This window comes from Selaginella moellendorffii, unplaced genomic scaffold (assembly GCF_000143415.4).
Source record: "Selaginella moellendorffii unplaced genomic scaffold, v1.0 SELMOscaffold_64, whole genome shotgun sequence".
NCBI classification, from domain to species: domain Eukaryota; kingdom Viridiplantae; phylum Streptophyta; class Lycopodiopsida; order Selaginellales; family Selaginellaceae; genus Selaginella; species Selaginella moellendorffii.
The window spans coordinates 195,440-222,765 of record NW_003314325.1 but is presented as its reverse complement, the minus strand read 5'-3'; the positions used below and the strand labels follow the sequence as shown (position 1 = coordinate 222,765).

General features: G+C 42.4%; 4 protein-coding genes and 1 long non-coding RNA gene across 8 annotated transcripts; 2 read left to right on the top strand and 3 right to left on the bottom strand.

Moving 5' to 3' along the window:
• Positions 1-2,057: 2,057 nt before the first annotated feature.
• On the top strand, positions 2,058-2,673 carry LOC112351668. Its single transcript, XR_002994207.1, has 3 exons — positions 2,058-2,174; positions 2,231-2,354; positions 2,423-2,673. It is a non-coding gene; the product is annotated as an uncharacterized LOC112351668 (long non-coding RNA).
• Positions 2,674-2,835: 162 nt separating this feature from the next.
• On the bottom strand, positions 2,836-5,868 carry LOC9645095. Its single transcript, XM_002984714.2, has 5 exons — positions 5,139-5,868; positions 4,377-5,068; positions 4,202-4,276; positions 3,341-4,135; positions 2,836-3,272 (listed from the first exon to the last, which is right to left on the bottom strand). Exons 1-5 carry the CDS (start codon positions 5,212-5,214, stop codon positions 3,090-3,092), a joined length of 1,821 nt encoding a protein of 606 aa, XP_002984760.1. The 5' UTR covers positions 5,215-5,868; the 3' UTR covers positions 2,836-3,089.
• A 70-nt stretch (positions 5,869-5,938) lies between these two features.
• On the bottom strand, positions 5,939-8,047 carry LOC9648581 (putative RNA methyltransferase slr0064). Its single transcript, XM_002984713.2, has 5 exons — positions 7,953-8,047; positions 7,598-7,879; positions 6,924-7,437; positions 6,602-6,864; positions 5,939-6,286 (listed from the first exon to the last, which is right to left on the bottom strand). Exons 1-5 carry the CDS (start codon positions 8,045-8,047, stop codon positions 6,064-6,066), a joined length of 1,377 nt encoding a protein of 458 aa, XP_002984759.1. The 3' UTR covers positions 5,939-6,063.
• Positions 8,048-23,667: 15,620 nt separating this feature from the next.
• On the top strand, positions 23,668-25,787 carry LOC9645093 (ribosomal RNA large subunit methyltransferase K/L). The gene is made up of 6 exons (XM_024689980.1): positions 23,668-23,856; positions 23,914-24,715; positions 24,774-25,045; positions 25,097-25,293; positions 25,345-25,450; positions 25,510-25,787. Exons 1-5 carry the CDS (start codon positions 23,672-23,674, stop codon positions 25,380-25,382), a joined length of 1,494 nt encoding a protein of 497 aa, XP_024545748.1. The 5' UTR covers positions 23,668-23,671; the 3' UTR covers positions 25,383-25,450; positions 25,510-25,787.
• LOC112351677 lies at positions 25,444-26,342 on the bottom strand. 4 transcript variants are annotated; one of them, XR_002994232.1, is made up of 3 exons: positions 26,156-26,332; positions 25,589-26,093; positions 25,444-25,526 (listed from the first exon to the last, which is right to left on the bottom strand). XR_002994232.1 is itself a non-coding variant. In XM_024689983.1 (3 exons), exons 2-3 carry the CDS (start codon positions 26,063-26,065, stop codon positions 25,725-25,727), a joined length of 243 nt encoding a protein of 80 aa, XP_024545751.1. In that variant the 5' UTR covers positions 26,066-26,093; positions 26,156-26,342; the 3' UTR covers positions 25,444-25,724. The 4 variants fall into 4 exon arrangements, 3 of the variants coding, with proteins under 3 accessions (XP_024545751.1, XP_024545750.1, XP_024545749.1); XM_024689983.1 differs by having other exon boundaries at positions 25,444-25,763; positions 25,862-26,093; positions 26,156-26,342; XM_024689982.1 differs by having other exon boundaries at positions 25,444-25,777; positions 25,862-26,093; positions 26,156-26,339.
• Positions 26,343-27,326: the final 984 nt, after the last annotated feature.

Genomic DNA, 27,326 nt, shown 5'->3' with positions numbered 1-27,326 from the left:
CACAGGTGGCCTCGTCTCATTAATCCACGCCTCAACTTCAAGTCGGCCCGCCCTTGTATATAAGCCCGACTAAACTGAAGAACACTTCCCCTGTACGCGCTGGTGGGATTTCATTTTTTTCTTTCCTAGCAAGCAAAGAAGGGGATTTTTGTGGAGTCGAATCATAAATCTCGGCACGTGTTTTGGGCATTTCCAGTCAGTCGAGAAAGGTAGAGTCCTTTCCATTCTTCCCGTTAAAAGTTCTCGATCGATACTCAAAATCAAGGATGGGAAGGTCACCGCTTGAACGGAAACAAGCAGACATGGATATGGCCAAAGCCCTCGCGCCAGTCTTTGGAATAGCAGCTGCGACAGCGATCACATTATTCTCGACACTCAAAGAATCCCAGGTACACTCTTTTGGTTTTTCTCTCCTCTCGTTGCCTCGTTTGATTGATCTTTAGCTGGATCGATTGCTGCAGAACGAAAGAATCGAGGTCGAGGATGAAGGAGAGCTCGAAATCTCGACCAGAGACGTCTCCAATCCAGACACCAAGACCACTGGGCACAGCAACTTGCCACTCCAGTGACAAGAAAAGAGAAAAAGAGAGCAGTTCTTTTTTCACTGACCGGGGAGTGATCCCGTGAATGGATCGATTGGATTTTTATCTAACTTTCGATTACTTTTCCTTGTACAATCTTCGCCAAAGTCAATCGAAACTCTTTTTTCTCACCTTATTTTGGGTACCTTTAGAGACAAGAACCTTTAAAAACTTTTTTTTTGAGTACCTTTTTTGTGTCGGAAGTTACCCCAAGAACATTACGACAACACACCTGGTCAAAGACGTCTCACAACTTCTCTCTGCTTTAATTCTTTCTTTCCTCGTTACCTCTTGAAGAACGGCAAAGTTTTGTTTAATTCTTCCTTCTTCCTCCATCCATGCCTGTACACGACATCTTCCAGCCAAACCGAAAAAACCTCTAAAACTCCGAGAGTGATCGACTCCTCCGTGTGACTGCCATCCTTCTTTGCGTTGTCACCAATTATCATCCCACGAGTCCCGACGCGAGAACATTGTTGGCGGAGCGAACTTCGCCATCAGACTCCGAGTCGGACGACTGATTCCAGCCGAAAACCCGTTGATTCCTCCGCTAGATCGAAGCACGGCATTCTGGAGCCTGTTATGTATCCGGCTCAGAGCGGAGCTACTCACGGCGGAGCGATCTCAAAACTCACCACGATTCATAAACGCTGTATATGACGAGCAGAAGCCTTTGACATGAGTAGAGCCTATAGCTATCAGGGTGCCTCACCACGAATTCGCAACCTGTAGCTCTGTACTTGGCGCACCTGGTACGTTAGTGAACTTTGGAGCCCAGAGAGAATGTGAAGAACACTGAGGCGAACTATAGATGCATGGCAATGAAAGTTCATATAGAAACCACGATCAAGTCCAGACCTCCACCCTAAGTGGTTTCCCCTTTCTCAGGTAGTCATTCTTACAGTATATGTTTTCTTGTACTAGCACTCAGAGTGGACTTGAGAGGTCTTTTGTCAGGGCAGCACAGCTTGATACTGCACTATCATCCCAAAAGCAAGGACACTTGAACAAGAGGGACTAATAAAGGGTCTAATAATATTGACCTCTTGCCATCGTGGCAGTAAACCAAGCAACTTTGGCTTTGCAGTAGTTGATTCAGTTGGAAATATGGTGCTGAAGTAATATATTGTAATGTAAAAGGACAACATTCGGAAGAAATCAAAGCGTCAGTAATGGATAAAAACACTACTGTGCTATTTAGACAATGTTTGCTTTGCTGCCCAAAATAAAGAGGCCGCTTGATTGCCAAATTCAAGTCTAATTTCCTAGATTTTAATTGCTCTAATGCTTAATATTAGTTGTTTTGTTTTCCTCTGAGTTTGACATGGTAGAAGAATCTCCCCCAGTAACTGCATAAAATATCAAACACGTGTCGACGTCGCAGATGCACAGGTGGCCTCGTCTCATTCAGCGGCCCGCGCTTGTATATATAAGCCCGACTAAACTGAAGAACACTTCTCTTGTGTGTAGGTGGATTTCATTTTTTCTCTCCTGCAAGCAAAGAAGGGGAATTTTGTGGAGTGGAATCATAAGTCTCGTCGCTCATCGATCGATCGAGCTCGTGTTTTGGGCATTTCCAGTTAGTCGAGAAAGGTAGAGTCCTTTCTATCTTCTTCCCGTTAAGTTATCGATCGATACTCAAAATCCAGGATGGTAAGGTCATCGCTTGAACAGAAACAAGCAGACATGGACATGGCCAAAGCCCTCGCGCCAGTCTTTGGAATAGCAGCTGCGACAGCGATCACATTATTCTCCTCACTCAAAGAATCGCAGGTACACTCTTTTGGTTTTTCTCTCCTCTCGTTGCCTCGTTTGATCTTTAGCTGGATCGATCGCTGCAGAACGAAAGAATCGAGATCGAGGATGAAAGAGAACTCCAAATCTCGACCAGCGACGTCTCCAATCCTGACACCAAGAACACTGCCCATAGCAACTTGCCACTCCAGTGACAAGAAAAAGAGAAAAAGAGAAAAGAGAGGAGTTCCTTTTTCACTGACCCGGGAGTGATCCCGTGAATGGATCGATGGATTTGATCTCACTTTCGATTACTTGTACAATGTTCGCTAAAGTCAATCGAAACTCTTTCTTCTCACCTTTTTTTGGGTACCTTTTAGAGACTTTTTTTGGTACAAGTTAACCCAAGAACATAAAACTCTTCTCATCTTTTTGAGATCTTTTATAGAGACAAAAACATGAAGTTACCCAAGAACATTACGACAACAAGGCTATGACTTTGGAACACTTCCATGGATCATAGTAATAAAAAAATTTTCTTTGCTTCCAGAGTGGTCAAAGACATCCCACAACTTCTCTCTTCTCTCACTTTTTCTTTCCTCGTTACCTCTTGAAGAACGGCAAATCCTTGTTTAATTTTTCCTTCTTCCTCCTCCATCCATGCCTGTACACGACATCTTCCAGCCAAAACAAAAAAAAAAACCTTTAGAACTCCGAGAGTGATCGACTCCTCCTCCGTGTGACTGCCATCCTTCTTTTCGTTGTCACCAATTATCATCCCACGAGTCTCGACGCGAGAACATTGTTGGCGGCGCGGACTTCGCCGTCGGACTCCGAGTCGGACGAGCTGATTCCAGCCGAAACCCCGTTGATTCCTCCGCTAGATCGAAGCACGGCATTCTGGAGCCTGTTATGTATCCGGCTGCTCAGAGGGGAGCTACTCATCGACCTCATATGCTGCAAAACAAAGAGAGCAAACTTCCAGAGTTAAAACAACGAAAACAACTCGAAAACACCAGCTTTACCTCTCGATAAAATGCACTAATCTCCTCCTCGGTCAGCCCCTCTCCTCCCTCGGCGTCGCCATCCTCCTCCCACCCGAGCGATCTCAAAAATGCCGCTTCCTCCTCCTCGGAGCCACCAACAACGTCCTTGATCGAGTGCTCGCTCTTCACGCCATTGGCAGCATTGTCGTCGTTATCGAGATAAGCGGTGGGAGCCGGGTGGTGGCGGCGATGATCCACCTCCGCCACCGGCGGACTTTCACCACCATCCTGCGTTTCATCTTCCAGCTCCCTGTCACGGCCATTCCCGGCACCACCACCGCCGCCGTTGGAGTCGCCACTGCTGCTCTTCTCCTCCGGCTTGCTACTGCTTCCTCCTGCGCCGGCGGCCTTCCTCCGGATAGCGTTGTAAAAGTCGCTTCGGTTCTGAGCCTGTGCCTGGAGCCTCTTGTCTTCGGTGACGCCGTTCTCTTTGCTGTTTCGAGCTCGGCTCGCGTCGGCTCCCCCGGCGCTGGCGGAGAGCGGAGGTATCGGGACGGCCCGGCGATCTAGCAGCTGCTTCAGCTTGCGAGGAGCAGTGGAGTTCGCGCCGGCAGTTGGAGTTCGGCCAACTGAGCTCGCGGCTGGAGCGGTCTCTGGAATCGCCACCCCGGGCTTGAGGACGTGAAGCTTGCTCTGGGGAGTCTTTGGAGTTTCGACGCGTATCGGAGGAGGTTGTCTAAGCATGGGGCTGCTCGGAGCTTGAGCGATCTTTGGTGTGCTAGGGGACACCAGGCTTGTCAGCTTTGGCTTGGCTTTGTCCCGAGAGTTAAGAGCCTGCAAAGAGTAAATCCCGTTAGAAGAGCGAACGAGGAGGAACAAAATAAAAAAGGTTTCACTTACCGTCTTTGGAATCATCGGCACAAGCTGCCTGGACTGTTTGAGAGCCAGTTCTTCCAGCCTGGTTTCTGTAGATTGCTGCAACTCAAAAAAGTGACAAGCAATTAGAAAAAGAAAGAAAAAAATGAAAAGAAAGGCAAGGAAAAGAAAATACCGAAAAGCAAAAAAGAATACATACCTGTGGTGGAGTTCTGACTCGAGGAGGATTGTGAGCTAGAGCTTCAGCCATCTTTGGCGTCCCGGACGTAGCACTGGGAGCGACGCCGTTGGGCTCCACGAGGCTGGAGCGACTATCCGAGTCCAGACCAACACCGGTCCGAGAGTGTTGCCAAAGGTGACGGGGGCTCAACACGGACACATTGCCGAGGCTCGAGTAAACCTTCTCCTGAGCACCAAGCGATGGAAAATGCCGCTCAAAGGCAGCCTTTGGTACGGGGCCTGCGAGTTTGCTGCTGCTGCTGCTACTGCTATCGCTGACAAACCTCTTCTCTCCATTCTCCGCTAGCCTACCAGAATTCCCTACACTGTGTGGACGTCGAAGTGGAAACTCTTGATCTAGTAGCCTCCCCGGTCCGGGCCAGCGACCATTTGCACGATCATCCCTGTCCTTCCCGTCGCTCAAAAAACTAGTCGCTGCTCTCTCCCTATCCCTCTCCCTCTCCCTATCCGAATCCCAATCACCCCGATGGTGGTCGCCTCGATACGACGATGGCGTCCGAGAAAAGTTGGGATAGACACGGCTACCAGTGTAAGAATCCTTGTCGACTTGGTGACGCTCTGGAATGGTTATTCTTCTCGGTGGTACGTACGCAGAGTAGCGTGGAGACTCTTGTTCGCTATGCTGTGATAATCTTTGCCTCTGACCATCATCTAGACAGAAATAAAAAAGAAGAAAAGCGTTAGAACGTTTCCATCTTTCTCTTAAAGTCGGTATAGCTACCTTGGTGATGCGCCGAGGAGCCACTTCCAACACCCTTGAGCCATTCTGGCACCAGAGATGGCTCAGTTCTTTCCATGCCTAGAACAGACCATTATAGGCTTTCTTCCAATGCCCGGGCGAAAACCTCCCAAAAGATTCACCCTAGCGCCAGGAATTCACCACTGGCATTGCTCCATCGAGCCCGACCCAGCGAGCAAATCCTCCTAGCCCTGCCAGAGACCCAATCCATCAATCGCCGCGGAGAAATTCCCTCCCATGGAGCGAAAATCTCCCCTGGAAAAAATTTCCCCCTGCCCTGCCTGTGCCTAAATTCCTTCCCCCTGCTCAAATTCCCCAAGACTCTCCCGAGAAGAATCGCTGGGCTCGTCCCCAAGAGCCAGCGCCGCTAGAGAACGAAGAAAAAAAAAAACGAAAGAAAAAGACAAAAGAAAGAGGGAAAGATCTCACACCAAGAGTGAAAAGAAGGGGAAATTTTTTTCGAAAGAACACGAATTCTCCTGGCGCTGGATGCTCGCTCAAACCGCTGCGTCGTTGCCGGCGCTCACAAACCCTCCCTTCCTCCGGGGACGAAGCCACTAGGTCAAAAACCCTAATTTAGGTCGCCCCAAATGGATGGAATCGTCACCTAGATCGGCTATGGAGGAGATAGATCGAGCGATTGATCCCAGCGCGCAAGCATCCCCGCAAATCCGGAAGAAGAGCACCACAGCTTTTCGCGAGCCAATGCGTTCTTCTTTCTTTTGTGTTCTTTTCAGGTGTATGGCTCAAAATGACGATCCAAATTTAGCGGAAAAACAGTGTACGGTAAGAAACCGAATAATCCCCAGGCATATTCAAAGATTCGCTCTACATACACGCAAGCGGCAGCCACATGACGTGTCAATCTCCCAGATGGACACGTGTCAACACGTTTCTGTGGAACGTGTCAAGTGCCCTGTGGCGCAGCCTGATCCTTGCGCTTTTTTGGAAGAATGTAATAGTGGCACAGTCGAAAATGGAGGCCTTGAATTTTAATCGGCCAATTGACGTCCGCCTTTAGCCTCATGTTGCTCGCGAGAAGGCGACTGCCACTCAAGACGTAGGCATCGGTTTCACGACAGTGGCGCCTCAAAAATCTGCCCAGCTCCGAAAACGTTGGAACCAAAGTCCTGCAAGAAGGCAAAAAAGTTTTTTTAAAAAATGAAGTGAGCTCGCGGAAAGAGGGAATTATCGGAAGAGATCAATCTCGAGAGAAAAGAAAAGGACCAAACATCGAATTCAGAGCAAGGAAGAAAAAATAAAGAAAAAAATGGTGGACTAGAAGGAAAGATGAAGGACGAAAGAAAAAAAAAAGGAAGAAAAAAAGAAAAAGAAAACTAGAGACGAAAGGAAAAAAAAAGGTGGAATCAAGCTGGAAAAAAAAAAAGAAAAAAAAAAGATAAAGGAGCTTTGCAAAAAAAGAATAAAGGAAAGCTTTCACTTACGTCGTTCTTTCTTTGCTTTCCCACGGAGGATTGACCACCACCAGCGATGGACGGGTTGGAGGCTCGTACTGCACAAAGTCTTGACTGCTAAGTTGGAGCAAGTGTGCAACTCCAGCACGCTCCGCGGCTCGAGCACACGCCGAGATCACTTTTTGATCCCTGTCGTTCCCCAAAAACTTGTGACTGGATGGAACCGCGAGCATGGCAGCTGAAGCTCTGGCGCGGCACTCTTGCCAGAGTTCCTCGTCAAAGTCATGCCAGTCCTAGACATGTCGAAGTTAGAACTTAACGTCCAAAGGAACTAAGATGATGAAAAACGAACCGTGAAAGGCCAGCTTTTGCATAGGAGCCCCGGAGCAGTGTTGGAAGACATGAGAGCTGCCTCGACCAGGAGCGTTCCGCAACCACACATTGGATCCAGCAGCACGGTTGGAGCGTTTCGATTGATCTCTCCAAATCCTGGGACTGCATAGTTCCACCCGGCCAGTGTCAAAACTCCTGCGGCAATCTCTCCAGGCAAGCTTGTCTTGTCCAGGACTTCTTTGTAGCTTCTTTCACCGAGGTCCGAGCTCATGTCTCTGTAGAGCCTGGCCTTGTCCTTGTGTATGAGTAAAAAGAGTGGAACTTCAGCTGGTTCCTTGAGATGAGGCTCGAGTACGTCGGGATTAAACTCCAAGTCGAGAGCATCATTGATGGCAGCGTTGGCTTTTCTTGGAGCGTACAAGGATACAGACCTTCTCGTACAGTCCCGGACCCTACATTCCACTGAAAAACTCCGGAACCTTTTGTGACCGTCGTCATTGCTCGCAAGAAATCTTTTCCAATGCACTGCATATCTGATTTAAACAAGAGAAAAAACGTTAGGCTTAGCAACCAGAAAGCAAAAGGAAGATGTATCTCAAACGCGAAACAAATCTCCATAGAAAAGAATAAAGCTTGTATCCATGAAAGCAAACAAAGGAAGAAAGAAGAAAATATAAAGCGTTTGAGCATTGCCTGACAAATTGATAGACTGGATCAATCCCGATTGCATCGGCCCATGGAAGATTGGCGCTGGCAATGAGATGCATCACCCTCGATCCGCAGCGCAACCAGAGAATGGCATTGAATGCCACAATCCAAGTCCCAGAGAAGAACACGGCGCCGCCACTCTCCGCGATTGCCACATTCGCGGCTCGGATGGCCGGGGCCTGGAGCTCGGCTGCTACCACAGCCTCCAGCCCTGGCGCGCATGTCGCGAGGAAGCTCAAAATCTTCCGCGGAGGAGCCAATGGATCGCTGCGCCACAGGAACAAGGAGTAAACTCACGATCTCGCGACCTAGAGAATGTGAAACCCTAGCGCCTTCTTACCTGAGACGAGAAGCCCTTGGTTTGCCCTCGAGGACTACCCTTGCTTGGGCGCCATTCTCCTTCCAATACGAAGGATAACGTCCAGTAATAAGCATTAAGATTTAACGGAAGTATATAAAGTCAATAAAACTATTTGACTTTTGAAGCTCGGGTCAAGGATTTTTAGGCAGGCTGAAGTTCATCACCGAGGATGATACATTGGAGAGGATTTTGAGCTTTTTGGACCTGGCCACACTGTTAGGTTGCTCTGTGGTTTTTAAGTCGTGGATCATCAACTTCGCAACGTTTCACCACCTGTTAGAGAGCTCCCCCCTCCCGGATCGTGACAAACTCCCCTAAGTTCAAGTGCTGCTATGCCTTAGGATCTCCACTGGAGAGCTCAAGATACCCTTTGTAAATTATGGTAGAGTTGTGGCCTCCTCTGGCAGCCTTGTATGCATCCGCTGCTTTCCCTTATACAAGCACTCAATAATTACAATTTACTGGTCACCTAGGAGTGGACAGAGATACCAGCACTCCATACAAACAGATGATGTTTCTAGACGATGCCAATGGTTTCTTCAAGTTGGTCATGCAGCAGTCCAATATCATGGGGCACACTGGCTACGTGTACGACTTGGCCATCCAGGCATGGTCAGCACTGGGTATGCTGCTCTTCTCCCAAGCTTTAAGTTAAAGTGCTTAACAAGTGGACCAGATTACCAAAAATGGACAACTTCCACCACAACATCACCACCTTGGGCATATATATTTAATGTTGTGAGTGAAGTGTCAAGAGTATCTTTAGTTTGATTCATAACTATCTTAATAAAATACAAATCATCGTAATTGAAAGAAAGTTGCACCTGCACTTTATATAAAAATATTTTAATTTATGTGACTGTTGCATTTGCACTTTGAGTAGTTTTTAGAATGTTTTAAGCTTTAAATATGCATTTTAAAACATTTTCATTCCCATCTGCATAGCTTTTTGTGGTAAAAATTTAACATAAAACACTAGTGACTTCGCACCTGATTTACTTTAAAATGTCTTCAGAATAGTATTCAAACATGTTTTAAAATATTTTAAAATTTCAAATTCAAATCAAATTCGAAATCCTAAATTTCAATTTCAAATTTCAAATATTAAACTTGAATATAGCATTTCAAATCACGCAGCTCTACGACGGCGCAAATATAGGAAGTTAATTAGGTTCTCTTGAACCTTATGTGCATCTTTTGGCCCACACAAGTCTTCCTGTGGCTTTCCCTCAGCCACAACAGGATCCTCGTAATCTTAAAAAATCTTTACTTCCTTCAAGGCTTGAATGTGTCTTTCCCACGCTTTGATCTCGGCATTGATGTTTGTCTCATCAATATCAATTAAGAAGTTATGCAAGATGCAACAACCTTTGATGATGTTTAGCAAATACTTCAGCTTGATCCTTTGTTTTTGATCCAAACATCTGAATTTCATTTTCAAAAGTCCAAATGCTTGTTCAATAACAATCCAGGCTAGATGGTGTTGCTAGTTGTATTCTGCCTCAGTCACCATCAACTGGGAACCTGTTTCACATAAATAATTGAAAAAAAAAAAACAATCAGCTACATAAGTAAGGGATCATCAAGTGCTACTACAGCTAGTAGCCCTTGTCTCGCACCATGTATGGCTTAATCCACTCATCAAAAGTAAACTCTTGAGGAACTGTAAGTAATTCCTGTGCTTGGATCTTGTGGCATAGCTTGGAGTTCCAAAAAACCCTCATGTCATGAACACTCCCTTGGGAAAAAAATAAACCAATTAAATGTATAGAAGAAAAAAATTAAAAGTAATTACCTAGCTAGCTTGCATAGATACTTAAGAACCTTTTCTGAGCGTCACAAACTCCTTGCAAGATCACTAAGTACTGTTGCTTTCGATCAAAGTAGCCCTCACCATCCGGGCCAACTAGTCAGATAATTTTGAAATGTGTATAGTTGATTGCCCTAGCCACATTAGGGAGATGGGTTTTGGTGATTTGTTGAAAATTTGCAGCCACAACTTTAACCTCCGCTACTGTCTCTGGGAATCAAATCTTGTACTCAAGGCACTTGACGATTGTAGTAGTTGTTTACTCGACTAGGACCACCTTCAAGTTTAGCTTCATTGGCATAAGCTGCTTCACATCCTCATGGCTTAAGCTAAAGTAGTTGGGATTCCTAGTTTTCCTCTGGAAATTACAAACGCACTTGTAGTCATTGCAAAGGTTGTTCTAGCTAGTTCAGCAAGCCTTCTAGTCCTGTTGCATGCCGGCAGCCTGCATCTTTTTCACAATCCTCTTCCAGCGAGTGGTTGCTATTAACGTCATCTCCTTGTTACCTTGCATTGCCCCGATCTTTCCAAGGTGATCTTCCCATTTGAAGTCAATAAGGGAAGCTATCTTATCATCCCCCCAGATTTTCTTATGTTTCTTCCTCACTTTCTTCACAACATGAACACTCGCCTCCCCTTCCTCGTCATCATCGCCCTCCTCTTCATCACCCCCATCATCTTTTTCTGCCTCCTGTTCAACAGCAATGTCGTTCTACTCCTCCAAGTTATGAAACCACAATTGCATGTACTGCTGTCCTGGTGACTACTCTTGCTCCAGGTCACCTGCTTTGCCACCCTAAACCTGAAACCACTCTCCTAAAAACTTTGAGCTAAACTCGAGATGAAGCTTACACTGTTGGTTGTTGTAAAAGAGAACTTGGAGAACAATCAAGTTCTAGAAGCCGTGGGGGGAGAGGCTCCAGCTCCCCGTTCTACAGCTCCCCACACTCTAGCTCCCCATGCTATAGCTCCCCGTGCTCCAATTCCCTGCACTCCAGCTCCGAGTTCGCCCTGATTGAGACCAAGATCCACGAGCTTGGCATCTCCACGGCCTTGGCCCTGAGGCGGCTTGCCTTCTCGAGCGACAGCTGGGCCTAGTGCCTGTCCTCCAACCCTAGATGCTCCTCCACCGCAGTTGCTCCCCATTCCATGCTACCGCCCCAAACCCAAACCATCTCCTTATTAAGCCCTACAGCTCCTCCTTCCCCAAAATCAGCTGCTCCTCCTTCCTCGACCGAATCCCCAACATGATTTAACTCTAGGGAGCCCTCAACGATGACCGGCAAAAAAATTGAAATGCCTTAATTAGGGTGTTGGAATCTTTAGGGAATCTTGGAGATTCCTTTTAAAAATATTTTAAGATTAAACCCCCCCCCCCCCTCTTCTATGTTTGATAGAAATGCTAGCTTCATTCATAGTGAAGAGTCAAGATATTTGGATTTCTACTTCAAGAGTCCAAAACAACTCCACAACAACTCAAGCTTGATAGTGTTGCTTATTGAATTCCTTCTTACCAAAGGACAATGATGACTCTAAAAAATGAAGGTGACAAGCTATACAAAAGACTTTTATCATAAAACTTACTTACGAACAGTATCATCATAAAAGTTTTGAGCTAATATCCTTTGTCTCCTACCAAGTAAGGCTTGATGTTATGGCCAATCACATTAATTTTTAGTTCTTGCAACACCACATAAGACTCTATTTGCTGTTGAATAGTAGAATTTTGCACATATCATGAACATTATCTAGAAACAATAAGTTTAGTTTGATGCCTCAAAAAACAACACAATTAACATGACTTGGCCAGCCATAATAGATTAATCTTGTAGGCAAATTTGCGAGCTATTGCTTCCATTGTCTCTAGGATGATCTCATGTGTTGTAGACTTTTCAATTGTAAACTGCTCAACAAGCTCATTGTAGTTGAGGCTCTTCATTAGCTTATAGAATGTGACTGTGAGGTGAATTAGAATTGGAACTAGATGCCTATAGTGTGTGTTCTGTTTTTCCAAGTCACTTTTAAGAATCTAGCAAAGTTGAAAAAACATGGTCTTCAACATCCTCAACCTTTGCTTCCAGCGTGAGTCATTGTATGTGTTGAGCATGAAAAAGTCCCACCATACATAGCTCCTTAGCTTCACCCACCATGAACCAAGATTCCTATTCACAACACAAGCTACTTCTTGTCATCATTACTTTTGCTCTTCACTAGCTTGATCATCTCTATCCCCAACTAGATATAGTAATAAAGAATTATAACTACATCTAGCACCCCCAAAAAACTCTTAGTATCCCACTACAGCCATGAGAAGAACTTGTGCTACCATCCTTTGTATTCTACATTGCCTACTATTTACTATCCTCATCCTAAGTCCTTGGATAGATCAGCTGGAAGGACCTGTAAAAAAACAATAACAGTTTAAAATGAGAAGCACTAATAAACAAAAATTCTAGCTAGCTACATACAATGCTATGCAATTGAAATACTTCCACAACCCCCCTCCAGCTTGAGGTAAGAGCAAAGAGTCTTAGTAAATTGCTTGAATGCTATGGCAAATTGGATTGAGATTGCTATTTGTCAGGAATCCCCCAATTCATACCACATTCCTGAATCTCGTTGGATTCCTGACCTGTAGACCACATTCTTGATTCTTGACACACTTCCCTATTCCTGACTCTCAAGACTTTTCCCTATTCCTGACTGTCTGATTTCCTGTATGATTCCTGAGTCTTGAGCCACATTCCTGATAATGATGTGGCGCCTCCTCGACCTCAACTATATTTAGGCCGTCCTCAATCCAAGAGTGGTGGAGCTTCATCAACTTATAGTATATATAGGTTAGCCTTGTTCCATTTCTCCACAATCTGAATCAACACCAGTCTAAGGCTTCTTCTTTGTTTCCATTAGTTTTTCTCTTTGTCTTTTGCATTTTCCAGTCTTGATCTTGTTGGGGGTCTTGACAGTTTGATTCAGATTGTGTTTTTTTTCATTTTTTTCCTTTAGCTCATTTTGATTGTTTGACTGCCTTTGCCTTTTTTCCCCCTTTTTGTTTCTTTCTGCCGATGGAGTCTCCAAGCCATCCTTATTTCTTTGCCGAAGTCCTTGCAAAAATCCAATCTGAGAATACCGAGCTGAAGGTGACCCTTCTTCGCATGCAGCAAGAGCTTGCTTCACTTTCGGCTCAAGGATCCAGCAAAGTTTCTGAACCGAAGGTGAGTTTCCCGGCAAAATTTTCAGGCAAGCGTTCGGAGCTTTGCGGATTCCTGAACTAGATGGAGCTGATCTTCGCATTTCAACATCGGCAGTACCTGTAGCGCATGTGATCATGGGATGAGATTTGGATATACTGTCACCGTGGATCCTTGGAACTTTGGGGGATAAATGGGGATAAAATAGCCACTAAGGGCTCTCTCATCAAGCAATTGCCCCTTTTCTAGTTGGCTTAAGGGGAGAGAGATAAGGTGCGCTACAGTTGGTATCGGAGCAAATGGCACGGGTTTGATTCCTATTGATTAGTGGCTACTTAAAAATATAATATACCCTTGAGCAAGGTATATTCCTACCCCTAAATTTGAAATCGTACGTATTGGGCATCCATACGTACGTCCTTCCTCTTGTGTGGAGTATCCACGGACGAAGGTATCCACCGTGGGACTGCGGTACGGGTGGATGACTAGTTGCCTCACATGGAATAGTTAGTCTACACAATGGAAGGATTGGTAGATTGAGTGCGGAAATGGAGGTGCTGGTTCCCCTTGGCTCAGTAACCAGCATATTGACATCTCTGAAGGGGGGGTGAGTGTAGCGCATGTGATCATGGGATAAGATTTGGATATACTGTCACCGTGGATCCTTGGAACCTTAGGGGATAAATGGGGATAAAATAGCCACCAAGGGCTCTCTCATCAAGCAATTGCCCCTTTTCCAGTTGGCTTAAGGGGAGAGAGATAAGGTGCGCTACAGTACCCCACTCCCGAGTCTCAAATCGGCGCGATTGGGATGTTGCTCGAAGGTGCAGCTTTGTCATGGTTTTCTCCTTTTTTGGAGAAGAGCATGAAAGGGGTCGTGGTTCCGAAGCTGATGGACCTTCAATTGTTCAAAGAGAAGCTCGAAGCATGTTTTGGCGAGACGGATCGGGTTCGGGCTGCTACCACAAAGATGAGACATCTCTCTCAGGGGTTTTGTCTTGCCTCAATCTACGCTGCAGAGTTCCAACTCCTTGCCTTGGACACTCAGTGGGATGAGCGGGCCCTGATTGACCAATTTCGTTTCGGCCTCAACAACGGTGTCAAGGATTTGTTGCTCACCATGGAGGATCCCAAGGACCTGTCGGATGCCATCAACAAAGCTATTCGATGTGACAATCGTCTCTTTGAGCGTCATCAGGAAAGTCGCCGTGCTGCTGTTTTTCCGTCCTAGACTCAGGAATCCCAGCTTGAGTCTTCGGGGCATACTCCTGAACCTATTGCTTCGGTCCCGATGGATATTTCTAGTACTCCCTGACTCATAAAAGGGAAGTTGAGTCCTGTTGAGAAGCAATGTCGAATATCTCATAATCTTTGCCTCTATTGTGTTGAACTTAATCACAAAGCAGCTATGTGTCCCAAGAAGCCTCCCCGACTGCTCGAGTTCACTCTGCCTCAAAATCCACCTTTGTTGCAGTCGGGAAACGACCCTGTCCAAACAGAGTAGGAGCTGTCTGTTTAGATTCCCCGAATAAAAATCACTTTTCTTCTTTATCAAGCTCCTCACCACCTTTCATTAAAGCCACCACTAATTCCCACAACTTCTGCATTCCATGTCTCCTTTCTTTCACCGGAGAATCAGGACTCAAGGCTCTGGCGCTACTGGACTCGGGTGCAACTTCCTGCTTCATGGACACAGACTTTGCTGCCCGACATCACGTTCCTTTTTCTTCTACCATACAGGATCTGAGGGTTGAAGGCATCAGCGGGCATTTTGTGTCTCCATCTTCTGGACTTAGGGAAATGTTGCCCGTTCGAATACACATCGGGTCCACCGTCACCGATATCGCCTTCAACATCATCAACAGCAAGTCCTCCTCTGTGGTGCTTAGTCTTCCTTGGTTCCAACTACATCAGCCTCAGATCTGTTGGAAGGAATTACAGCTCATCTCTCCCATATCACCATCTCCCACGGCTTCCCCTACTGTTCATCGAGTCCGAATCAGGAAAAGTTCCCTAAACTCAAATCGGGGTTTTGTTCTTGACTCTACGAAGTTTTCACCCTCTTCTTTTTCCTCTCCTCCATCTTACACTGGACAGTATCCTCATCTCATCATTCCATTTAGTCGTATGCCTCCTCCTATCTCTACAATCACTATGAAAGAACTCCTTCATGAAGAATCTATTTTCCTTTTTGCTTTGCATGTTTCTCCTGTTAGTCTTCCTGAGAAGTATCATGATTTTGGGGATGTGTTTGACAAGAAAAAAGCTAATGTACTACTTGTTCATCAGCCTTATGACTGTCCCATTGATTTACAGGAAGGAGCGTCACCTTCGTGGGGGCCTATCTACGGTTATCCCCGTCTGAGCTTAAGGCCCTCAAAGAGTACATGGATGACAACCTTGCCTCTGGGTACATTCAACATTCGCAGTCCCCGGCTGGAGCGCCTGTCTTCTTTGTCAAGAAGAAGGATGGGAGTTTGTGGCTAGTCATCGACTACCGAGGTTTGAACAAGGTGACTGTTCGGAACTGTTATCCGCTGCCCCTGATCTTGGACCTGTTGGAATGCCTCGGCGGTGCCCGCTTCTTCACCAAGATCGACCTCCGTGGAGCATACAACCTGATTCGGATCCGACTTGGTGATGAATGGAAGACTGCGTTCCGAACCTGCTATGGCCACTTCGAGTACACTGTCATGCCATTTGGCTTGGCAAATGCTCCAGCAGTTTTCCAACACATGGCGAATGACGTCTTTCAGGAGTTTCTTGATTAGATGGTGATCGTCTACCTCGATGACATCCTCATCTACTAAAAAACTCAAGAGGAGCATGACGAACATGTACGCAAGGTCCTGGCGAAGCTGCGAGAACACGGCCTATATGCGAAGCTTGAGAAATGTTCCTTCGATCAGCAGTCTGTGGAGTTCCAAACTTGATTTCAAATGCCTCGGTCCTTTCCCTATCACTGCTATCATTAATCCTATTACTTATCACCTTGCACTTCCCTCCTCCTATCAAATTCACCCCGTTTTTCATTCCTCTCTCCTTGAGCCTTATATTCCTAGTCCTATTCCAAATCAGGTCATTCCTCTGCCTCCACTGGTGCAGCTCGAGGATGGGTCTGAGTACAAGGTTTAGGACATCCTTGATTCCAAGATCTCACGGTTTAAACTCTACTATCTAGTCGACTGGAAGGGTTATGGACCTGAAGAACGCACTTGGGAACCTGCGGACAACCTGATTCATTCTCCTGACCTTGTTCAAGACTTCCACCGCCGTTATCCTTCTCGTCCTAGTCCTATTCTTTTTCTCCATCTCCCGTCCCTCGCCGCCCATTTCATCCTCCTCTTCATTCTCATTCACGTCCTCGTTCTACTCGTTCTTGAGGAGGGGGTGCTGTCAAGAATCCCCCATTTTATACCACATTCCTGAATCTCGCTATATTCCTGACCTGTAGACCACATTCCTGATTCTCGAGACACTTCCCTATTCCTGACTCTTGAGACTTTTCCCTATTCCTGACTCTCTGATTTCCTGTATGATTCCTGAGTCTTGAGCCACATTCCTGATGATGATGTGGTGCCTCCTCGACCTCAGCTATATTTAGACCGTCCTCAATCCAAGAGTGGTGGAGCTTTATCAACTTATAGTATATATAGGTTAGCCTTGTTCCATTTCTCCACAATCTGAATCAACACCAGTCTAAGGCCTCTTCTTTGTTTCCACTAGCTTTTCTCTTTGTCTTTTGCATTTTCTAGTCTTGATCTTGTTGGGGGTCTTGACACTATTTGCCCCTTCTCAATTTTATACTTCTCCTTTTCCAGATCATAGATCAACTTGAATTGCTTCACTCTTGCTTCCATTTAGTCAGTAGCTAGCGAGTTACCATCTCGGAGAGCTCTAACAAGAGAGTGGCTGCTTGATTTCTTCCTTTGCCCACTACTACCACTTGCATCCTACATCATGCTATTAGTGCTACCCAATATCTCATCTTCTTGATCATTTGGAGCATGAGCTTGATGATCAGAATTAGTGAGGTGGCAAGGAGCAACAACACCACAGTCAAAGAGGAAGGTATACATTGCTTCAAACATGTCCATTGTTGTCTAAAGCTTCAATGTGATTATTTTTTCCCATGCAAGCATGAAGAAGTTTGCAGCACCTGTTTTCTGATTGTTTTCCTTGATTTGCTTATACATCCCCTCAAGGCTCTCTCACTTCCGCTTGTAACCATCACTATCATGCTCTATGCAAGTCTTCTCCATCTTCTCTACAAACTGCCGCCATTCAAGGGGAAATTTCCTTTCTCCCATTGAGTCATAACCCTCCACTCTACATGCTCCATGGCTTTGAGCTCAATCAAAGCCATGGCTTCTTCTCTTGTTCAATTGGGAGCATGTTTCTTCCTTGATGCTGATTTTGTGAGCTCCTTCTCATCCTCTTGTTCTCCTCATACTCTTCCCTTGGATCTTGGCCAAGCTCCTTTTTCAAAGCTCACTCAAATCCCCAAGATCTTGAAAACTAGAATGCCTTTAAAACTAGAACTAGAAATAAAAACTCTCCCCCTGGAACTAAAACTGAAAGTAAAAGCAATGAGAGTGGTGCCAAAGATGGAATCTTAGTGAAGGCCCAAATCAATGATCCACTCATGGATGCATGCAGGTTGAGAGGATCTCAATGAGGGTGATATGATTGGGAGGGATTCCATTGGCTTGCAAGGGTCATTTGCTACAAGTGTATGAGAGCTGTGTACATTGTGACTATGTTGCATGTGGGTAGAGGATTTGTGGCTATGGCTGAAAGCCACTCCAATAATGCAATAAGTTCTCCCCTTTAGAGCATCTAGCATAGAGTTCTAGGGGTGAAAATGGGAATTTCTTTTCTCTCTTGTTCCTTGCTCCATCCATCCAGTTTCCATCCATCCCTAGCCAGGGCACAACTCTCTTCAACACAACTCTCACAAGCACCTCCACTGCCATGCCCAACATGACTGCCACACTTAATTGCACTACCATGGTCAAATCTAGTGCCACAATTGTGCTTGAATCCACCATGCCATCATTCACTTAAGTTAAATGACCTAAATATTATCACATAATTTCAACATGCAAATCATAAATTTTATGGTATGTATGGTTTATGTAATATTTATGTGCAAAAGTATTCTGAGGTCATTCTATGCTCTGCTTCCTTTGCTCCTACTTAGGAGTTTGGCTCTGTCCATTTAATGGTGAAACTCTGTTGTTCTTAGACACATGGCATATAAGTTTCACTTCATGGTTATCCTATGGTAAATCACTATAGGATAAAGGGTGAAAACCATATACACTACAACAACCCATAAATCAGACTATTTTTTTGAATTTATAAGAGGTTTTTGCAAATAAATCAAAAACTTATCCAACCACAACCCATGAATTAGACTATTTCTCTAAATTATAAAAAGTTCTTTCAAAAAAATCAAAAACTTATCAATGTTGAGCATTTTGTGCCATTGCTCTAATTCTAGAATGATATATTGGTGATGAGTGTAGCATGAGCAATAAAAGGAGCAATCTACTTAAAGCATACAATTAAAAGAAGAGGTCAGAAGTTCTTTTGTATGATGATGATGTTGTGCTTGAGTTTGAGCAAAGACTGATCACTCAAGTTTATAATTAATTACTGAGTCTTAGATTAAAATATACTACTAAACTCAATTTTTAAAACATTGATGTATTGGGCTTGAGAAATGCTTATTGAACATAAAAGAGATTAACAATGTAGTTAATAGAAGCTCCTATTGTTTCTCCTCCCTCATAAGGGACAAAATTGAAATTCTTTTAGAAATTGTGTGTAGTGTTAATTTCTAATTTAAGTTTAGTCATTAATTAGAAATTTAAGTGATAGGTTTTTGCTCAAACTCAAGCATAACATCATCATTATACAAGAAAACTTCTAACCTCCCATTTGTACTCTTTTAATAGAATCCTTCTCTTGTTGTTAGTGTTGTTTATTGCCATGCATATTCTAGATATAAAGAATTGGTGGACAATTAGATTAGGTTTTTATTTGTTTGTAAGAACCTCTCATAATTCTAAGAAATAATCCAATTCATATATCATAGTTTCTTTTGCTCTAGGAACCAAGAGCGGGAGCGGGATATAGTGTGTATGATTGTCAAAACTATAAGATATTGTCAATATATTTAGAAGCTTTCACAATTTGATCAAGCTTGAGTCTATTGTAACTTTTGAAGGCACAGTTTTTTCCACTTTAGAACTCTAACTTTTATATATACTACATTAAAATTTAATATTTATTTATTTTATCAAGGATTTCAAAGTAATGACCTACCAACAAACCATTGTTTAGAAGCCTCAAAAAGAAGAGGAAAAAGAAAAAGAAAAAGAAAAAACTCATTTATACCGTAATGTCATTTGTTAAACTTGTAAGTTTTAAATCCAATCTCAAACAAAAAAAAGAACATCTTCTTCCTATAGATTCTTATGTTTTTCAAATATGAGACTAATCAATGCATTCATAATCCAATAAAAACCTTGTTTATTTAATCAATATCTAAATTTTGGGTTAAGAGTGAATAATACCCTTAGAATTTTAAGTTTAGTCAAAGCCTAACCATTGTAAGATTTGGATAATTTTTTCATATCAATTTAACCTTATATAAACAAAATTTATAGGCATTAATTTTAATATAACTAAAACCATTGAACTATGCTTTGAAGGAGTCAATGTTCCACCTTTTTCAAGTGTGGCTAGAGCAAGATCTCCACTTCCAACTACCCCTTTTCCTTTAGCTATATTAACCACACAACCTCCCATTTTATACCCTTTGTTTTTCAGTTATATTAATCTTTATGTGTCCCACTCCAGTTGTATAAATAATAGTGATCACTTATAAACAGTAGAAAATATATCTATTGTGCCATTAGCCTTTATGTAGAAATGCTTGAGATCCACGTAAAGAATATAGTAAGGGTGGTTTAGCCTCAACAAAATTGTTATATACTGATAGAGAATCTTAGGTCATTGTGAAGTGCTGACGTTAGTAATAATTGCTTGATATATCTAGATGGTAGTAACTTTATGTATAAGTATTGAACTTTGCCTGTGCATTTTCATTATCATATTGAGCATATAAAAATTTCCTCTAACATTAAGTTGATAATTTGTTACAATCACTAATGTAAACAATCCCCCAAATTAGTTCTAGAAAGTAGAAATAATTAATTTCTTAGTTTAGCTATGGGGATCATTTAGGAGCTCACTTGCGATGATTTTTCCTTAAATAAAATTACTCTTACATAACAAATCAACAAAACTTTGTATTAATTATTAAAGGTTTACTTTAAAAAAGTATCTATATTAAGTTAATCACCAATGATGAGCTCATTTGGGATGATCTTTTTATGCCCTATTAGCAAAGAGAATGACAAAAGTTTTTGCTTGTCAACTTAAGCCACAAGTTTATTAATCATTATTCTATATTGAGTAACTATATTCTCAAATCTTACCTCATAAGAAGGAATAATTATAGCCATGGAAATAAACAAAAATAGTTTCATCCATTATTAAATTCTTTGTGCTTTTTTACACTACTTCCCATGTTTGGGAGGTTGTTTTGTACCCTAAGAGTATCTGTTATATCTATCATAACCAAATGTAAAATACAAGTCATATAAAGTTTATTTGATCAATACAATATACCACTTTAAGTTTTATGTCGAGAGTGATGCAATATATATCTTAGAATTTCATGTATGGTTAATATATATCAAGTTGGTCAATGCTTAACAATTCTTTTTGATGTTAATAAGATTTGGATGATTATATTTAGCCCTAACAACCCTATACAAAAAAAAGAATGAAATGTATAAAAATTATCCTTAGTGTAGCTAGAGCAAGCATAGCTAAAATAGGCTTTTTTGACTACAATGCTACTTATACTATATGTAACTCAAATAAATCCTTCACTTCCAACTACCACATCATTTTCAACTGCAGTTCTTCCAAACAATCTTACTACTAATGGTATGGTTGAAGTATATCCTCCAATTCTAAATACTTAACTTACTCTAGTTACCCTTTTATCTACTTTTGCTAAAAGTGGTAGTAATTAATTTGTAAAAGATAACAGACATGCCCATGGTGCCACTAACCCGCATGCCAAAATATTTAAACTTAGGTAAAGAACACAACAAAGGTAGCTTGTTCTTAAAAAAATTGCTATATATTGATAAAGAATTTTAAGCTTTTGAAAGTACCAATCTCAATAATGATTGTTCTATACTTTTGAATTGTAAAAACTTTAGGAAGAAGTAGAGAGCTTTGCTTGTGCACTTTCACTATCATATCAGCCACATAAAGGTCTCTTTCAAAATCAAGTCAATAAGTTGTTGTAGTGGCCATTATAAATAATCCCATCTCGATTTAAAGAGAAAATAAATTTTTTAGTTTGACTATAAGGATTATTTAAGAGTATGCATATAACAAATTTTCCCTGAATCAAATCATATATAAAAGCCTAAAAAAGAGTTGTGCAGCTACCATTTATAGATGATGCTTGACTCACTGATGTAACGAAAGAGCTTCAGTAGCTATTAAGTGAAGAAAAAATATGAAGGAATAGATTTATTTCATAACAAATGAATTGAACTCTTTACTCATTATAAAGGTTTGTTACCTCAAGAAAGCATTAGTATGGAAAATGGGGTAAAGTTTTGATTTTTTTTGTCCTTATCAACAAAAAGAAAAGTAAAAACTTGCTCGATAACTCAAACCACATACACTCATTAATCCTCACTCTAAATTGAGTAATCACATTTTTGAATCTTATCTAATAATTATAGCTATAGAAATAAATAAAAAATGGGCTTATCCATTATTGAGCTCCCGTGCTCTTTTGGTTACTTCCTACATTTGGGAGGTTATTCTTGTATCCCAGGATTGCCTATTATATTTATCACAACCAAGTATGAATGCAAAAGTTATAAAAGATTTAATTGATCAATGCAATATAACTCTTTAAATTTTGGGTTGAGAGTGAATGATGCAATATATACCATAAAATTTTGTATGGTTAATAACTAACCATTCCTTTTGATGTTAGTAATATTTGAATGATTACTCCATATTGTATTTGACATTAATACCCCAGTGTCAAAATAAATAAAGTGTCTAGGCATTGGTATTGATGTAATTGAAGCAAGTAGTGCTAAATTAAACCCTACCAACTTTTATGCTCCACCTCTTTTAAGTGTGGTTCAAGTAAATTCTCTACCTTTAGTTACCTTTTCTAAGTACATTAGCCTTTGCACCCTTTTTCTATTGGTAGTGGCTTTTTTATATGCAATTAGAGGAGGTTCTTTAACTTCAGCTTCTTTATCACATTTGACTATATTATCCATCTACTACTTCATTTGCCCTTCCACTTGCTTTTGCTATTAGTGGTGACAATCATTTATAAATGGTAGCAAGCATAACTATGGTGTAATTGACCCTCATGCCAAAACACTTGAGACTCGTGTAAAGAATATATTAAAGATAGTTTAGCCTTAAGAAAATTGTTGTATAGTGGAGACTTTTAGGTTTTTGTGAAATGTTATGCTCTATACTTTTAGATGGCAATAACTCTAAGTAGAAGTATTGAGCTTTGCATATGCAACTTCACTATCATATCAAGCATATAAATGTTTTCTCCAACATTTAATAACTTTTTATAATATCAACCACAAGCAATTCCCTACCTTGGTTTTAAAAAGTGAAAGTGATCTTATCTATGGGGATTATTTTGGAGGTTATCTATAATGATTTTTCCCTAAATAAAATTGTATATGAACCTTCAACTAAACTTCTTATTAATTAAAAAAGATCCTGATGTTGAGAAATCATTTACATTGGGATAATTACCAATGATGAATTTGTTTATAATAAGGGTTTAATTATAAAGTTTTATACTACTCTTAACCACACTGGTGGTTAAAGGTTGTCTCAAAACGCCATCTAGATTTAAAAATTTATATTCCAAATTCATTGCCTTCACTATCTTGAAAGTTACATATTCGAAAATGCCCATAATTCCATCATGAAATACAAACAACCTCTCAAATTTGTAATCACTAAGCAATTTTGCTAAAACACTCCACTCCTTTACACCTAAATTATATTTTTTATTGTCACATTTGACTCTTTAAATTGCAAAAGTTTTACTTGAATCCTTGCTTTAAATCAAGCAACCATATTCTAGGATCTTGCCTCACAAGAGGAAAAAATTACAACTATGACAATGGAAAAAAAAAAAAACCCACCTATCATTAAGTTTTTTGTGTTCTTTTGCATTACTTTTCACACTTAAGAGGTTGCTTTTATGCCCAATATTACCTATTATATCTATCATAACTAAGTATGAATGAAAAATTTATAAAAAGTATTTTTTAATCAATACAATAAAACTCCCTAGATTTTATATTGAAAGGGGTTGCAATTTCTCTAGAATTCTAATGACAAAATGCTTCACACAAAATTTTAAAATTTCCTCTTGTTACCAAACTTCTACTCAAGATAGACATGAGGAGGATATAAACTGAGATGGCAAATTTGTGGAAATCCTCAACTGAATGATGTTTACATGCTGTCCGTAATTAAGAATGAAATTGAAATTTAAAATAAGAAGTCTCCAACGCCGAATCTAGGGTTTGAGGATGGGAGTGGCATTGGCGGCATTCTTGCCCCAAATCTCTGCTACCGGAGGTTCTCCCTCGCGTTTCCACCAGCAGCAGCATCGCCGGCCCCGTCGCGCTTCACGATTGGTGCCGTTCAGGGAGGACGATGACGATTCCAGCGCTTCCTCGAGCGCCAGGCCCGAGGATCATCCATATTTCTTCAGGTAATCCGACTCTAGCAGCTCCATATGGCTTATCCTGGGGTTTCTCTGGTTTCGCAGTGACGAGATTGAGCGTGCCGATGGCGCATTGCGATTCTTCGCGACGTGCGCCCCCGGATTGGAAGACGTAGTCGCGGCGGAGCTCCGGGCGTCCTCCATCGGAGCTCACAGCGTCAAGACCGGATCCTCTGGGGTCTACTTCTCTGGAAGCTGGCACACGGGATTCCTGGCCAATCTCTGGTCACGCTGCGCGGTTCGCGTGCTCCAGCTCATTGCTGCCGCCGATCTAAGATCGTCGAGGTATGGACAGCGATCTGACCCCGTCTATAACTTCGTGAAGGATGCAGTGGATTGGAAGACGCTGGTGGTGGCAGGGAATCGAGGAAAGCTGCGGAGTTTCTCCATCCATAGCCGAGTGTGGGATTGCTCGGAGGTTTCCAACACGATGGTAGCTTGCACTCGAGCCAAGGACGCGATCTGTGACGCTCTCAGGGATTGCTGCGGTGGAAAGAGGCCGGATCCGCCAGACGCCTACGATGCTGCGGACTTGCCATTGTTTCTATCTCTGTATAGAGACAAGGCATTGCTATACAGGGATATGAGCGGGACGAGCCTTCACATGAGGGGTTATAGGGACGCTATGCACAAGGCCAGCTTGAACGAAGCGATAGCAGCTGGGATCTTGACGATGGCCGGGTGGAATGACAAGTTTGTGCCGGGGTTTGGAACTTTCAACAAGAATGTTGGTGGAGGGAGAGTTCTCATGGATCCCATGTGTGGCTCGGGGACTTTTTTGATCGAGGCGGCTCTCATGGCTTTAAATATCGCTCCAGGACTTTTGCGTCCGCGATGGCCGTTCATGGTATGTCATTCTAGCTTTTTCACCTTTGATTGTGATTTCTTTCTTTTTTTCCTTGTAGAAATGGCACGACTACGATAAGATGGAATGGAAACTGTGCTGCAAAGAAGCTACTGAAGCGCAAGTCAAAGCGCCTCGAGATTTGCAGCTGCTAGGAAACGACTTACACGAAGGATCACTGCTCTTGTGTACTCGGGACGCCAAGAGAGCAGGAGTGGAACATCTCCTCCGCCTCAGCTGCGAGGACTGCCGGAGATATGTTCCTCCTGTTTGTCCGTCGCTCGTCACCGTCAATCCTCCGTGGGGAAACAGGCTAAACGAAGAAGAACCGAGGTAAGCAAGAAATCTATGTGGTTCCTCCTTGACGACAGTTTTTGTGAACAGCTTGATCGCAACTTACATGGCGCTGGGGAGATTTCTCAAACAGTATAGCAGCAGAGCTGATGTTTACGTGCTCAGTGGAAACTCGACTCTCACACGCCAGCTTCAAATGAAGGCCGATAGGAAGTGGCCTATCACAGTGGGAGGATTCGATTGCAGGCTTTTACACTACTACATTTTGCCTCCAAAGACGAGCAGTGGTAATGATCTCCACCTAAGTTTTCTTGTTGTCTAACTACTAGTCAATGCAGCTATGGTGGGCGCTCGCGAGGAGTCATCACAGACATGACCGTTCCATCCATCCGCGATTGTGATTTCATTTGAGACAAGAAAACTTGAGAAACTTTCGCTGCAAAGGTACGACTTTTTCGTCGAGACAAAGAAGGGTGAATATTATAACGTGCGTTCTTACACAGAGAAAGCATCGCGATGACTATCATGACGAAAGAAGCGAGGTAGTAGTAATACTAGCAACAGTGATCTGGAAAAACATACCGGTGTAGCTGACCGAGAGAAGAGAAAGCGAGAGAGAGAGAGCGAGAGGGAAGGAGCTCTCTCTCCCGGTGAGTCGCGAGCTCTTTCTTTTCTCTTTCTCACTCACTCTTTTCAGTGAGTAGTAGAGGCGAGAGGATCAGGAGGCAAAGTGTCGGCGATAGCCATCAGCTTTGATCTGCAGCAAGCATCCTTGACATCACCATTTTGGACCTCAGCTGGAGTGGAAGCAGGAGATCTAGGAGTAGAAGCAGTGGGAGTGTTTGCCTCGCTCACCTTCTCCAGAAGCTCGGCGTCGTCGCCCGCCTCCGACAGCACCAAGAGTCGCGCCCGGGCAGCGTCTCGCGTCGCCTCGCTAATGCCGCCGCCAGCGCTGCCACCGCCGCTCCTCCTCTTCGCCGCTTCCTCCGCCGCGGCCTCCTTTGGGTGGCTTTGATCCTTTCGCGATTCGATGATCACTGGCGCTGCCTGTCCGCCCATCCCCAGAGCAGCCCTAAAAACACCCGATCTGCGCGAGAGAGAAGACGGATCGATGAGAGAGCGCCAAGGAAAAAATGAGGATTTTGTTACCAGGGAGTTTTTTTATAAGCCAAGACGCGTCGCTCGCCCTGCTGCCTACACGCCCATCCTTAAACCCTAATTGGGTTACAACTGTACTACACGCTCTTATCCCGTTAAGCTGTCGGTTTGCGCCACGTGTATCTGTGCGCTGATTTAATCGAAATCTTAACGAGGTGCTGTATTGGATCACCAAGCGAAGACGAGAAATTATATCATTACTAGAAAATGCTAAGCAATGCTGGGTCGATTCTTGCCTTGTAAACATGGACAGGTTTTATCACTCTTGAAGCAAAGAATTGCGCTTCAAATGGTCTTGCCAATTCTTAAAATTGCTTCGGGATTCGAAAGGAGCTCCACACCACTTGATATTCTCTTGATTTAATATTGAAGTACAAACTGTTTTTCTCAACTGAGACACAAGAACAAAATAGTGAAGTAGGAAAAGAGGCCATTACACAGTGCCATTTGTTTGTCTTCTTCTACCAATCTAATCTGGCATGCTAGCTGTGACTTGTATGTGGTGCCAATTTCATTTAGAGAGTAAAACATCTCAGTAGAAATATTTTACAAATGCCCCAGGCTTCTACTGATAGTAGAGTTTTAGTATTATATGCAAATTCTGGGCGGTAAAATTAAAATTTAATAGGTTGGAATATGACTTATACTTTTACTTCAAGGGTAATCCAAAATCTTATGAAATAAATTAAATGAGGTAAAAACTATATTTGTAATAATAGAAAAATTCTTTATACAAATTTAATATACTTAAATTTTTAATAATAATAAACTTTTATTAATTTTTAAGTATCATTAATTGCAAACCAAAATTCTGATAAAAGAAAATTACATATTTCAATATAAAAATATGACTATTTTCAATTGTATTTCTTATACCTTGTTTTTTTTTCTTCTAAATCTTGTATGAGAAAATATTATCACCAACATTTAAATTTAGCAAATAAAGAATTAAATAAAAAACCATTATAAGAAATAATAGCTTGTGTATAAAATACTTTTTTAAAACATAATTGCTAAATGGTTGAATCACTAGTTTATATTTTTTATTTAAATTTAAATTTTTATTAATAAACCTAAATATCACTATGGTTATCAACAATTGTACTTGATATTTAAATACTATATCACATTTTTTTTCATCTTTACATATTTCATAAGTTTT